Source organism: Phalaenopsis equestris, unplaced genomic scaffold (assembly GCF_001263595.1).
Source record: "Phalaenopsis equestris unplaced genomic scaffold, ASM126359v1 Scaffold001305, whole genome shotgun sequence".
NCBI classification, from domain to species: domain Eukaryota; kingdom Viridiplantae; phylum Streptophyta; class Magnoliopsida; order Asparagales; family Orchidaceae; genus Phalaenopsis; species Phalaenopsis equestris.
In genome coordinates this window covers 107,195-123,081 of record NW_018165744.1, presented here as the reverse complement: position 1 = coordinate 123,081, position 15,887 = coordinate 107,195, and the positions used below count along the sequence as shown (strand labels likewise).

The 15,887-nt window shown below is 38.3% G+C and overlaps 1 protein-coding gene across 3 annotated transcripts in view; it reads left to right on the top strand.

The window, feature by feature from the left end:
* LOC110033842 (protection of telomeres protein 1a-like) overlaps positions 1–15,829 on the top strand; it is a 125,101-nt gene extending 109,272 nt beyond the window's left edge. For all 3 annotated transcript variants that reach the window (XM_020737962.1, XM_020737963.1, XM_020737961.1), the window contains one exon: positions 15,540–15,829. In XM_020737962.1, the coding sequence (XP_020593621.1) occupies positions 15,540–15,734 (195 nt within the window). In that variant the 3' untranslated portion in view covers positions 15,735–15,829. The remainder of the gene's footprint in view (positions 1–15,539) is intronic.
* Positions 15,830–15,887: the final 58 nt, after the last annotated feature.

Here is a 15,887-nt window from a genome sequence, read left to right as displayed (position 1 = left end):
GTAAAGCCACTCATTCACCTAATCATTCTCATCTCGGCAACACTTAACTTATTATTATGCTTCTCTTTTAAGGCCAACATTCAGCGCCATAGAGCATTGCAGGTCTCACCACCATCTTATAAAATTTTCCTTTCAGTCTTAGCGGTACTTTTCTATCACACAAAAGGCCCGAAGCATTCCTCCACTTCAACCAACCAACTCGAATTCTACTATTAAGATCCCCATCTATATCAACCATCGCTTTGGACAACGGACCCAAGATATCTAAATCGTTCACACCTTTTAATAATTTGATCACCCAAAGTCACACTTCTGTCACTAGAGCTATTACTACTAAAATTACATTCCATGTATTCAGTTTTAGTTCTACTTAAACGAAGGTCTTTAGACTCCAATGTAGACCTCCATAATTCAAGTTTTTTCCTGGGCTTTTTCTCTCGTTTTATACACGAGAAGAATATCATCAGCAAAAAGCATACACCAAGGTACATTCTCTTGTAGATGTCTTGTAAGACCATCCATAACTAAAGCAAAAAGATATGGGCTTAAAGCCGATCCCTGATGTAGTCCAACAGAAATAGGAAAATATTTTGTCAACCCTCCTTCAGTTTGAACACAAGTAACAGCTCTAGTATACATATCTTTCATGACTTGAATATAAGTCATATCAATAAATTTCTTCTTGAGAACTCTCCAAAGGATATCTCTTAGAACCTTATCGTAAGCTTTTTCTAAATCAATTAAAATCAAATGTAGATTCTCCTTATTATCTCTGAACTTCTCCATCAGCTTTTGTTTCCTTTGTTTTGAAAAACCAAAAATATTGTGTGTAATGTGCTTCCTATTTTACTTTTAATTTACTACTCCTGTTTTACTACATTTATGTTACTGTGAAAACTGTGTGATTTGCTTACTTCTTAGTTTCAACACAGTTTTCCTATTTGGTTTTCTTTTTCTCAATAGTTTGCATATTTGACTTGTGTATATCTGTAGTTTAGGGTCACTTAACTAGTTGTCCTAATGGTGTATGTTTAAAACTAGAATTTTGGAACTAGTACCCTATGACATTGGACTAGAAAGAATTGTAAAAAAATCAAAAAATTAAAAAGACTAAAAAAAAGTTAGATGAAATGTCAAACATAACTTAGGAAGAATGCAACGCACCAAGCTCTCATGTCATACCTAGACCTCTTAGGGAATTTCTTAGCCCCTTGGTTTAAGAAATTCACCTAAGCATCAACAATCCAGTTGTGGAAGTTAATTTTTTCCAAACTCAAACTTGTCATTATTCAAACGGTACAAAATAATCAATTTGGGGGATTACCTACGAAAGGTCCTAACTTGTGTTGCCTTTCGATATAATGGTATCTTTAATGACACAGTTCAACTTAGACTTTTCTCTTTCTCACCTAAGGATAAGACTAAGATATGACTCAATTTGTTATCACCAGGATCTATCACCACATAGAATTTATGAAGCCTGAGAAAGATTCAAGGAATTACTTAGGAAATGTCTCCACCTTACCTCATAAGACTGACTCATAATTCAAACATTTTATAATGAGTTGAGGGGATCTTTGAGGTTCATAATTGATGTTGTAGTTGGGGGATCGATCAGGTCTAAGCCAATTGAGGAGGCATATACACTGATTGAGGATATGAAAAATATTTTTCAATGGTCATCAGATAGAGCTAAATATAGAAAGATAACTAGCATACATGATGCAATCGTATTAGCAATTTTAACATCTCAAGTTGATGCTATCTCTAGGAAGTTAAACAATCTATGGTTGAATTCTGCACTAGGATGATCAGTAATAGAAGAGAATGTTTATGGATATTATGCCTGTAGAATCCTTGAACGCCATAAACAATAGTTTCAGTAACTCATATTCCAACACCTACAACCTAGGTTGAAAGAATCACTTGAATTTTAACTAGAATAACAATAGTCCAGGTGCAAAAACCCAGCGATGGGGTGATAACCAAGCTAACCCATTAGAAAATTAGAATAATTAAGGTAGTGGCAACCTTAGACCAACTTACCAATATGGATTCAGTTCAAATGAAGAGTTTAAAGAAAAAAAATTATCTTTGGTAAAGAGTGTGATGCAAATAAAGAATAAACTACAGAGTCAACAATAAAAATCATTGAAAATCAGTTAAGACAGATAACAAACTCATTGAGTGAGACACCCCGGGGAACGCTACCTAATAATAGTGCAGTGAAACACAAAGACAAAAAAAATGAGTATGTAAAAATCATTAAATTAAGGAGTGGGAAAAAGAGTTGGAAGAAGTGATTAGAGCTTAGTGTGGTGGAAATCAACAATGAGCTCGAAAGACTTAGGCTCAATTTTGGGGGTGAGGGGGTGGGGCTGCAGCTGCGTTGCGCCAGAAAGCTGTTGCGGGGAAGATGACTGTCTGTTTCGTACAGCTATGTGAAAATAACTGTAGAGCAGCTGTTTCTTAAAAAATGACTATTCTGTCCTTGTTTGGTAAAGCTGTTTAAAAAAAAGACTGTAACAGCGAAATTTTAGATCCTTGTTTGGTAAAACTGTTTAAAAAAAAGACTGTAACAATGAAATTTTGTAACTCCATAAGTAAGAAACTCCATAAGCAAAATTTATTATATGATAAATTATTGAAACTTCAAAGTGTTAAATATGTAACAAATGTAATTGTTAGGGAATTATTATTATTATGTAATAAATTTAAGTCTTAAAAATTTGTATATATGGGATTGATTAATTTATGTTAAAAGTTTAGTTGTTAGATGAATATGAATGCTAAAATAGGGCCACTGGGGGACCATTTTTGCTGATTCTAGATCATTTTACCCAGCAACAGATCTAACCTTTGCGATAAGACCAAATTCCAGATCTAACAGGAGCATAACCCTTACGAGAATAGGAGCATATGTGAGAAAAAAATTTCTTACCCTTGCTGTGAGGAGATCACGAGAACAGAAAGAGAAGGAGAAGGAAGAGAAGAGAAGACGAACAGGAACCGTCACTGGTCGGAGAAGAGCGGAAGGGAAGAAGCTCGCGGCTTTTCTTTAGCAAACCGTCACTGGTCGGAGAAGAGGAGCGGAAGGGAAGAAGCTCGCGGCTTTTCTTTAGCGGGATAGGGCAAAGAGGTAAGGGAGTAAAAATTGCGTCCTCGAAGCTAGGCTGCGCCTATTTCCCGCTGCTCAACTTTTGCTCGGAACCGCGGAAAGCGGTGGCAGGACCGCCGACCCAAACGCTGAAACAAAAAAAAATTCTGGGGCGGCATCGCGTTGCAGTCCTGCCACCCGCCCAAACGAACCCTTAGTGACAAACCTACCAAGGACTTGGGTAAATCAGACTCTCTTCTTAGGAAGGAATTAGAACAAACACCCTCACCATTTCCTCGAATGCTTCAAAAACACAGTCCTGATCAACATTTTTTGAGATATTTGGAAGTGTTTAAGAAGCTTACAAATAACATTTCATTCGTTGAAGCCTTCGAGTAAATGTCTAGCTATGTCAAGTTCATGAAACACATTCTCAACAAGAAAATGAAACTAGGTGATTTTGAGACAGTAGCTTTAAACAAGGAGTGTGGTTCTATTATTCAAATGAAGCTCTCTCTGAAACTTAAGGGCTTTGATAGTTTTCTCATCCTCCCATGTGTCATTAGAGAAATTGTTTGGGAAAGTCTTATTTGACATAGGAGCGAGTATAAATCTCATGCTCCTATATATTTTTTAGAAGATTAGAACTTGGAAGAAGTCACAATAACTCTCCAACTTACTGAATGATCTTTGATTTATCCTGGTGGTTATAGAGAATTTTTGTTAAGGTTGAAATTTTTCCTTCCCAACAAACTTTATAGTTTTAGATATGAAGGGGAGATTCTCATAATCTTTAGTAGATCTTTTCTAGCAATGGGAAGGGTAATGATTGATGCTTGGAAGGAGGAATTGTTTGTGAGGGTTAATGATCAAGTTGTAATATTTAATGTGTTGAAAATGATTAAATGCCCCCGATTCTCGATTAATGATTAGTGTTATAGGTTAGATTTGGTGGATGGGTTTATTAGAATTCAATATTATGATACTTCTGAGGTTGATTTAGTAGAGCATGATTTGATTGAGGAAGAGAGTGAAAACCATAAGAAAGAATCAGTTTTATTATTAGATGCAAGCCTTAGAGTATTGAGAGATAGATTTGAGCTTTTGGATATCATTGCCCATGCCAAGCTTTTAGCGTCATCCATTGAAGGATCCCCTGAGTTGGAATTAAAATCTTTAGTTAAGTACCTGAAGTATGTTTTTTTTTATGAGAGTCATCTACATTGTCAGTGATTATTTTTATGGAGTTGAGTAAGTTACAAGAAGTAAAACTGATGAGAGTTATTGGGACATTTATGAGAGCCTTTGGGTGGACCATAATGGACATTAAAGGTATTAACCTTTTTCTATGCATGCATAAGATTCTGATGAAGGAGAATCACATATCCAAAGCTGGCTCGCAGAGGAGACTTAACCCTATAATGAAGGAGATGGTTAAAACGGAGATAGCAAAGTGGTTATATGCATTTATCATCTACCCCATCTCAGATAGCCCCTAAGAAGAGAGGGGTAACTTTGGTAAAAATGAGAAGAACGAGTTGAATCCTCGAGAAGTATCACCAGGTGGCGGATTTGCATTGCTTATAGGAAGCTAAACAGTGTCACTAGAAGATATTACTTTTCCCTGCCCTTTCTTGACCATCTATTGCACATACTAACCGACCATCCTTTTGTCTATTTCCTAGATGGCTCGAGCATGAGAGTTTTGATGAGTTTCTCCCTAAAATAAAGGATTATTTTTTTGACGAGCAACCCCTTGTCATTTCTGAAGAAAAAATTCTATGATATGCTGACATAATGTACTTCATTGTCAGTAATATCATATTCTATGATCTGACATACCATAAAAAAAAAAAATTAATTTCTGATGCCAGATTTTACTATTGGGATAAATCCTATTTGTATAAGAATTATAAAGAATAGATTATTAGATGATGTATCTTTTTGAAAGAGATTAATGATATCATAAGAATGTGTTATGCTTCTGAATTTGGATGGCATTTTGGAAGGTTTAAAACAACTGCTTAGATTTTACAATTCAGATTATATTAGCTTACACTGTTTATGGATTTCAATGAATATATAAAAAAATATGATAAATGTCAAATAATAAACAATATTTCTAAAAGAGATAAAATACTTTAAATTATACTTCAGAAGTGAAGATTTTTAATGTGTGGGGATTAGACTTTATGGGCGTATTTGTACCATCACCAGAAAACTCATATATCTTGATAGCAGTGTACTATATCTCGAAATAGATTGATGTAGTAGCTCTCCCTAATTCTGATGCTCAAGAGGGTTTAGAATTTTTTGAAGAAAGATATTTCCAGTAGATTTGGGATGTAGGGGAGTCACTTTTGAAACAAAAAGATGGACACATTTGTAACCAAATATGAGATTAAACATAAGTATTCCATTTCATACCATTCCCATTCTAGTGACTTAGCTAAAGTGTCTAATAGAGAGTAAAGTGAACTTTAGAGAAGACAGTTAATCCCAATGGTAAAGATTGGTCACTGTGATTGGATGATGCCTTGTGGGCCTCAAGGACTTCCTATAGGATGCCCATAGTAATGTTTTCGTACAAGCCAATTTTTGGGAAGACTTGCCATTTACCTGTAGCAATGAAAAAATTCAATTATGATATAAAGTTTTGGCAGAAAAATAATTACTACAAATGAACGAGTTAGAGGAAACTAGAAAGGAAACTTATGAGAGTACCAAAATCTAAAAGGAAAAGGTGAAAAAATGGCATGATCATAAGCTAATTAGGAAAGGTTTTGAGCCTGAACAAAAGGTGTTACCTTACAAATCTCAATTGAAATTATTTTCAGAAAAATTGAAGTCCAGGTAATCTAGTCGGTTGATTGTGGTTAAGGTTTACATATTTGAAGCTATTGTTATCAAGGATAGAAAAACTACTCGGGTATTCAAAGTTAATGACCAAAGACTCAAATTGTAAGCCGGTGATAGGATTGGCTTTAGAGAGACGGTGACTTTGGGTCAGCCCAAAGAGTAAGATCTGACATTGTTTGGCTGAGGACATAAAACCAAACGTTTCTTAGGAGACAACTTCAATGTTATTTTTTGTGTGATTTGCTTTGAAATGTTGTGCATTTGCTTAAATATGTTAGAATTAATTTTTGTTGTGTGTTTGTTGTCATTTGATATTTTCCGGTGTAAGCCGTTGATTTAGTATTTTTATATTTTAGTGGTTGTTTAGTGAGTTGTTGATTTTACCCTTTATCTTTTCCAGAATTGCGGCCCAATATGGCCTGTAGTAAGGGGGCAATTGCACGATCTACTAGGCACATTGTCACCTGTCTCTTAGGGCGCATAGGTGGTTTTATGTTGGTGCATGGGCACTGCACACCGGTTTGCACTAGACATAAAAAGGCACTCACTCTTTGGCCCTCGGGCGCCAATCAAGCACTGGCAACCGAAGTGTCTGGCACCTCGGCGCCAAGTATAGGGCGCCTAGCCGCCTCCCTTCTCCTACTTCCAACTATTTGTTTGTTGACTACCACATCTCCATATGTTACCTAACATTGCTAATTTGCTACCTAACTTGCTAAATTCATACCTAACACAAAACTTAAGCTATAATAAGCAGCCACCTTCAATTCCTTTCATCCAAGCTTTTAATATAATTTTTGATTCTCGAATCAACCTAAGATTCTTCATTTTCTCCAAGTGATCTCTTTAGGAATGTGAATTTCTCCCCCATCCAGTAACAGACATAAAACTTTCCTCATTGTTTTACTTTGATTTCCCATTCCTGTAGAAATTAAGGAGATTGAGGGTTCTTGCTTGAGATTTACGGGATATTTTCGTTCGCCAACTTTGATTTGTCTTGTTTCTCTCCATTTTTTTATGGGCGAGAACCTCATCTTTTGATTCTTCCCATGTTTTGATTTTAAGAAATTCATAGTTTTGAAGTCTTCATCACGTTTTCAAGAATTCTTAGTTTTTAAAAATTTGATTCAAGAGAGGGGATTTGTGATTCCCATGGGGAAAGTTGAGGGGGTTATCACTAGAAGAGGGTGGGAGAGATTGTGCTATGAGACGTGGCTGCATTAATTCTTATGGTGTAGTCTTATGCCAATTTAAAAGAACAGTGAGAGAAGAGAGTTTTTGTAAAGGGAAAGTAGGTTGACTTTCATTTTTGATCTTCTTGATATCCCCAAATATTTTTATTTAAGATATATTTTTTCTATTTTTGTGTTTGTCTTGTCTGAAATCATTGAACTACTTATTGATGGGCAAGGGAAGTGGAGGATGAGAGAAGAAAATAGGGTAAATTTATTTGTTGTTACTCTAAACATAGAATCTATAGCATGACATTACTTCATTTTGGCAAAGCTTTTGTTGACCACAAATTTGATTGAAGTCACAAGGGAAAAAACAGTATTAAATTATTCTATTCGTCTAGAAGAACTCATGATGTAGGACAGTTCGTCAACACCTCGTATTGTGACTCTCTTAGGGGAGGTTCTACAATAGGATAGGAGCACCTGAATTTAATATTGACCTATTGTGTGAGAGACGCGGCGAAGTATGAGAACTGGGAGTAGCAGCTACACCCTTTTTAGCCAATAACGAGGAAATTAATTCATGGGTAAAATAAAATAGCTTCTAATAAATTTGAGTATTGGCCGCCACAATTCTTGCCAGGCCAGTTCTTCCCAACCAAATACGTCCCAAGGCATCTGCTACATTCACTGCCATAAATGAGTGGCTAGATTCATTGGCCCACGACTCACACATCATGCAATAGAAGCAACATCAGATATTTCAAGAGCTGCAACATTCTGTAGTCTAGCATCCCTGTTGGCTCAGGTGGAGCTGTATCGCCAACAGGGATGGAATGTCAGGCCCGGTTTCGTACAATTCCCATTGGCCCAACCAAACGAGCCATACCAGGAGGAGGATTTCTAGGAAGGTGATGAGCAGGCGAGAGAGAGGAGATTCTTGATTTATAGGTTTTGTAGGCCTGTTATTATGTTTATCATTTTGATTGTAACTAGAAATCCTTTGGATTGTACCTATAGCCTGTATTTTTGGATGTGATTACTTATGATGCTTTACCCCCCTGTTCTTGTTATAGCATGTGTATTTGATGTTTTGTTTAGTGATACATTGTGTTGTTATTTTATGTGTTTACCTAATATTTCGCTCTCCTGCAAGTTTTATTACATTGTTATGTTCATTTTCTATGTTGTATCGTACTTGCTTGCATAGTGTTTTGAATGATTTGGGGGAAGGGAGTAATTATGGTATCTTGCCCTTTTAAGTTAAAATCAGGATCTAACTAAGAGTTTTCATAAATTACAAGGTATAATGACTTCCTCATTCGACTTCAAGCTCTGTAGGAGAGGCGGAGAGACCAATGAATCTCTTAGATGTTTCAAGGCCGTCTCGAATTCGTTCGACCACGTGAAATTCTTGGTCCACTTTAAGGTTTTTGAAGAATGCAGTGCACTTGTCGCACGAGTTGGAAATGAACCAGCTAAGTACGATTTGGTCAGTCCATTTTTGTAGTTTTTTGATAGTGTGGTAGCGGCATACCGACTGATGCACGTGTCTTCTCTCGATTGATTTTTATTCCTTCGGCTGTTAACAAGTACCCTTGGAATTTTTCAGTTTTTGCCCAAACGTGCATTTGAGAGAATTGAGTTTCATATGTACTTTTTTAACATTTTAAAGATCTCTTTTACACTTTTATATGTAGTTCGAGTGTTTTGTTCTTAACCAACACATCGTCGTCCTACACTTTTTTATTTTTTTCTTTCATTTTTGCAAATATTATATCCATCATCCACCGATTGGTCGCTACTACATTCTTAAGCCCAAATGACATTACATTATAGCATAAACACCCTCCCTCGTAATAAAATGGCCTTCTCGGCATCGATTGAGTCCATCTTTATTTGGTAGTGTAGTCGAAGGAGTTGAGGAAGCTCATGATCGAATGCCCAATTGTCGAATCCACGAGTGTATCAATTCTTGACTGTGAGTAACCATCCTTCTGGCAAGCTACATTCAAATTTCTGAGGTTAATGCACATCTTCCATTTATCGTTTGCTTTCTAGACTATAAACATGTTGGCGACCTAGTTGAGGTATTGTGTCTCTCGCATGTAACGGGCTTCTAATAGATTATGCAACTTTTCACATATGGGTCCCTCTAGTGTGATTACTGTCGTCCTCATTTTTTGATTTGCAAGTCAAATTGTCGGTTTGATGTTTAGTCGATGGCAAGCGACATTGTTTGGTACTCCCGACATTTCTACGGTTGGCTAGGTGAATACATTGTGATGCTCTTGGAGTGCCTCGATATTCTCATACTTATATCTTGCATCAAAAGCTTTGCTTAGTTGAAACTATCTACACATTTCTTCGACAGCAGTGGGAATTATTCGATCATTTCACTAGTTTTGAGGCCATTCCCTTGTTGGGTGTCAAGCTCAAGGGGTTCCTAATGCACACTGTCGATAACAAGTAGACAACACGTCCATGACTGCTCCATGTCACCTTGTACGGTGATTACCTTCATTTCATCCAGGAATTTCACAGCCGCGTGGTAGGTGGATACCACGACTCGAAAGGAATTGAGGGGAAGGTTGAATATAGCGTTGTAAGTTGTCCGAGAGTCAACGATGAAGAAGTTTGTCGTGATTCTGAATTGTTTGTTTTATTCCCCAGGTTATCGATAAGGTGGTGATTCTAAGTGCTTCCTTTCTTCAGAGAATCAGTAAAGTGGGCGTGAAGTGGTTGAGAGGTGGGTCGAACCTAGACCTATTTTGTCAAACACTGATCTAAAGATAAACTTACGGAGCTCTCAATGTCAATGAGTATACTTCCAATTTGGAAGTTAGCAATAAGGGTGGCATTTGTGATGGCGTCACTGAAGGGTTGCCCTTGATTGGTCTTATCTGTGAAGCAGATTGGTCTAAATTATGAGGTGCGTCGTGGGGGTAGGGCCGTCGAACATACTTCTTCTGAGCGAAGTCACTTTAAACTGATTTAGCGGGCAGTTTTGCTTCCATCTCTCTGAGAATGGCAGGTATCATGTTTGTTATGAGGATTACTTCAGTTCTAGTGGGTTCGTCAAAAGCTCTTTTTGTTGTGGCCTCTTCTTGCCTCTTGGTGACTCATAGGCGCTACAAACTCTTTTACTTTTTCTGCCTTAATCAGTTCTTCAGTTAGATTATGAAGATGTCGACATTCCTTCATGACGTCTGTGGTCTCAATAGTACGCATAGTACCTCTTTGGGTTTCAAAGTTAGCTCTCGGCTTTATTGACGGCTCATTGAAAGTACTCATTGTTTTGAATGATTTCTACTAATTTTGCAGTAGACACACTGAAAAGGAGTCGGTTGGGGAAGTTTGTCATGGGCCGGAGGCGATTTTTCATATTGTGATGGTCTGTCTGTCTTTCCGAGTATCGGATCCTACCTTCTTGCAGGTGAGTTCATATTTATGGAATCTGAACGTCTAAGGATGAGCATGATTCTTCGAAACGAGCTTCGATTGGAGGATGGGGGTTGCACCTTGTATCCAACTTTCTCCATGGGCATTTTTCTTAGGAGGGTGTCGATCGGATTGTCTTGCTTTGGGGGTGAAGGGGGAGTTGTACTCTTCTAATATATGATCGTTGGTGAGCTCCAACAACTTTGCTAGCATTTTTCAGGTGTTGTAATCTCAACGCATAGTGAAATTCTCCCTATTTTAGCTCTTGGGCGAGGGTTGCGTGAGCGACTGTAGGCTCCAGATCTCGAACTACTAGCATTTCTATTTTGAAGCTGGTAATGAAGGAACGTAAATACTTGTTGCCATTAACGTAATTGTAGGAGGGCCTGTGAGCCCTTGTGTGGTTTCTGCGCACTAACAAATTGTGCAATGAACAATTTTTGATGTTCGTGAATGACGTGTTCACTTCTAATGGTAAACCGTTGAATCATTGGAGAGTTGACTCCCAAAAGGTTATGAAGAGCAGCCACACTTCATTGCATCTTTTATCTTGAGCAAGCAGACAGCCGAATCAAAGGAAGCGATATGATCGGCTAGATCTTATCATCATCGGTAAGATTTCAACATCTGGATCTTGAAACACTCGGGGGGTTCGACCTTAAAAATCTACCTGGAAAAGTTTTTTTCTAGCTGCCCAGGTCATGGTGCTTCGGTGTGCTCGTATTGATGATGATCGAGCGGCACTGAACCTACGTTCTCTGGGCAGTGAGTGTCTTGTTCTTCCAATATTGGAGGAGCTCTTCTGGTGTTTAGCGCAGCCACTCTTCACGGATGATGTTTGCGGTGGTGAGATCCTCTGTCGAGCTAGTGCACCTTTGGTGGCTTCCATTACTTGTTCTTTAAGCTCATTAACCTATATTAGAAATTCTCTAGTGCAGATCATGTTGTTTACATTTTCTGGATGTTGGAGCTATTCTTCTTGAGTTAATTTTCTTGTTTGTGCATCATCCACACTCACTGCACATTTTAGGGTGCTGAACCCATATTTGCCCGTGAATCATACCGAAGGAATAGACTGCAAATATATATATATGCCATTGCAAGGTATGATACCTGATGCATACACACTTAAGAATGCATGCATTTGATGATATTTTCACTATCAATGAAAACTTCATTCTCGAAAAGAAACTCCTCTAGAGTTGAAAGTTTAAAATCATGTGTTCTTTGTGGTCATTTGGATAGATGTTTGTTGCACATGAATATTTAGGCCTTGGGATCAATTTATTGAATATATATATATATATATATGAAAAGCCCAAGGGCTGATTTTATTGAAATAGAAAATGATACATAAAGGTTGTATGAGAAGAGCCCAAAAGAGGCACCTTACCATACAATATAAGTACAGTAATACCCCAACAAAAGGATACATATAGACTCAATAAAATGTAAAACAAATTTAAAACATGCAGAAAACAAGTAGTTAGGGACGAGCTAGTTTAGTCCTGCCTCTTCCTCTAGTTTTAGGAGCAGAACCAGATAACAAACTTTGAAGAGTTGTGTCATTGTCAGGAGTCACCAAATTATCATCCATTAAGTTTCCAAGTTAGAGTGAGCCCCCAGCCTTCTTCCGCCGAGAAGTGTAAACCTGTCATTTTTCATCTGAAGACTGGCTCATGTGATCCTCGATCTGATTTGATGTTAGCACCGCAGTAGGAGGAAAGCAGTCCTTGCCACCGCGATAGGTTCCAGTGTATGTGAAGTGTGAATTGTTACATTTGTATCTGATGTTTCTTGAATAGGAGTTGCGGGACTATCCTGATTTTCAATTCGAACATTATTCGTTGTTGTATGGTTAGGAGAAGGGATCTCAGGGGCAAAGACCAACTCCTGATTCGAACATTATTCATTGTTGTATGGTCAGGAGAAGGGATCTCAGGGGCAAAGACCAACTCCTGTTTTGTGGTGATTCCCTCCTCAGATTGGCTGTCATCAAGTTTGTTGGGGACGTGTTCAGGCACATGGGGTGCACTAATAGTTTTTTCCTGCTTTTAACTATTGATTCTCAACTGTGGGTGCAATATGAAACATTTCTCCTGTGGGTGTCCAAACATCTTACAGTGCTTGCAGTAGTATGGTTTTTGTTCCATAATGATTTTTTGCCAATACCATTGTGAGCAGATCCAAGCCAAACTTCTTCTACATCTGGTAGTGTAATATCTCGTTCAATCAAAATTCTTGCAATAGAAGGTCTTGAGAAATGAACTGTAGGTAAGTCTACCTGCAAAAGTTTTCCAATGATAGTCCCAATTGCATATAAGATAGATAGGTCAAAGAAATGAAGCTTGAGTTCATGTAATGAGAACCAGATAGGTGGAATTGGGGGTCCATTTGAGCAATTTCATATGTTTGCCCTCATTTGTGATGAATTTCTTTGAGAAAATCCTCGTGTAATTATCTTCTATGCTCAGCTGTATGTATCATAACATGCCTTCGGTCGAAATGACCCACCTGTCAATCCTCAACCAGTTTGAAATCTTCAAAAATCTTCCTGATGATCTCCATCTTAGGGCAACCTAATTGGAACTTTCCAACTAGTGAAAATTTGTATTTACACTACACGAGTTGAAATTTCAGCGTCAAAAAGGAAAATTGCTGGTTTGCTTGTCTTTTTCTCTACTTTTTTGATGAGGTTGCAATCGTCATTTCCTGTAACAGAATAATGGTGAATCTTCGAGAATACTGACTAAAATCTTCGAGAATACTGGCTATCTACGAGGTGAAAAGGGGAGTTGCGTTTGTGAACCACTGGAATCTTCGAGAATACTGACTATCTGCGAGGTGAAAAGGGGAGTTGCGTTTGTGAACCACTGTAGCATAGGAGGGTTTGGCGGGGTTATCACCGGCGAGGGTGGCGGTGTAGGAAAGCCCCGAGGCCATTACCGCAGCCAGTGCCGACCTGCAACAGTGAGAAGCTGCACGAGTGTCGAAAGGCTCTGTCGCAGACGGCAGAGGCAGAGCCGAGCAGACCGGGTGGCTCTGTCGCAGAGGAGACGGCTGGGTGTCGAGCGGTCGAGCAGCTCTGTGGCAGACGAGACGCAACAAGGTCGAGCGGCTCAGTCAGCAGACGAGACGCAGGCTCGAGCGGCTCTGTCGCAAACGCGGGCACGAAAGTTGCATACGCAAGCACGACAGCAGCACCCGCCAGACGAGACGCGAAACTCGAGACGACTCGAGAAGAAGAAGACGACGTGAGAGGAAGCCCGAAGCTGAATGACGCTAGGGTTCGCCATGGGGCGGAACCCTAGCAGAGCAGAACGGCGACATGTTTGTAAATTATATATGACTGCAAATATATATATACATATATTAGAAAGAACAGCTCATGGTTCTTTACGCGTTAATATCAAAAGAAGGATCACAAAGGTTTAGTGGGAAAACTGGATCCCCCCTAAAAAAAACAACACATAAAGTCCTAGGGGTTCCATTTTCCACATTACAACTTCACCCAAGAAAATAAAAGATCAGTAAGGAGATTAAAGCTAACCTAAATATACATATATCAAACCAAAACGTATACCCACAGAAATGACGTATACCCTCTATGAACATGTATATCAAAAGAAACGAAAAAACAAGAATTTGTATGGCAAACAACAACATCTTGAAACCAGGAAGCCGCAGCCTGACTAAGGAATCCGCATCGTGCAACTCAAAAAGAACTAAGGAAACAGTAGAGAAATAGAAATTCCAAGTGTTAAGAAAGGAAAAGATGATCCTCATTCCTTCAACCTCCCAATCAGCAATGCCAGTCCAAACGGACCTAATAAAACCTCCTGAAGTATGGAGAGACAGAGAGAAATTGGAGCCATGGGTCTCCAAATAAGAAATAACATGGTCACAAATAATACCCAGATGAAAAAAGAGCAACTCTTCAAGCCTCCAAACCACCACCACCACCAAAGTAGCAAAGAAGCCCTGGGCCTCCATGCTAAAAATAAGGCAGCCAATATGATACATCCCAAAAGCAAAACCACCCAGCATAACCTCCGGGCCCTTAAACCGAGAAACCCTCCATCTCCATAAATTCAACCACCAACAAATAGGGAGCCGTGGGCCTCTCAAATAAATCTCAGCAGAAAAATCGAAGGATTCTTGGACCTCCATGCCAAAGATAAGAGGTCGGACATCACATAAATCAAAAATATAAGTAGCCATAATCTCATACTCCCTCAACTCCAAATTTCCCAAAAAAGAATAAACGCAAGAAACTTCCAGCCAGAATATATATCTATATATATATATATGTATATATATCTATAGAGAGAGAGAGAGAGAGAGAGAGAAAGAGTAAAAGATGTGAGGAATCATGTATTTTCGTATATGGTTCCAACAAACTCCTTTAAGTTTAATACTCCTTTATTTATATAAAAGACCAAGGATAATGTCAAATGATAGTTACATTCCTATTATTTTTTAATCGGTTGACCCATTAATGATCGTTTCTTGCGGCGTAGTCACAAATTATTCGATGGTTCATCCTTTTGTCGGCTGATTTTTTTTTTTTTTTGAGCGATCTCTGAGTTGATTAACTTATAACTCGGCCGGCCTCTGGATCATAATTTTCTCGTTCGACTACTCGGACGTTATCCGATATTTTATTTTATCCACCTTTTGGCTCGGTCGCCCGCTTGATATTTGAGCTCTAATTTGTTTGTTTTCTGGTTTGGTTGAGCTCTGGTTGATTGCCCGAGTGGAATCTATCCTTGGGATATCCTTACTCATTTTGATTGGCGACACGTTTGCTGTTCGATATTGTTCGATCCGCAGGGAATCCGGTCACTGGCGTTTTGATTATACAATTAGCTATTATGAATATTACATAACAGTCTTTGGTTAATCATCACTTAAAAGTTTTGTTTCTGACTGAGGCTGACTTTTTTTTTCTTTTTGTTCTTTTATAGGAGAAATTTTTTGATGGTTATCCATCGATTGGTGTGTTATCTGAAAAAATGAAGAAATTGCTCGGTATAAAGGGCAGTCCAGCTCTAAGGAATCCACCATGGATATGGTGCTGCTTAATGTCATATTACCTTGATGAAAAAGATCCATGGGGAAGTAGAAGATACAGAATTTTTGGAACTACGTTAATAGGATGAAGACTGTCTTCAATCCAATGTTAATGTTACCAGCCTTCTGTTGCTCAGCAGAGGGCTTTTATGTTGCAACTTTTGTTGATTTCTAAAACTAGTGTATGGAGATAAGAGTAAGTTCTTATAATAATAATAATTATTGTGATATATATATATATA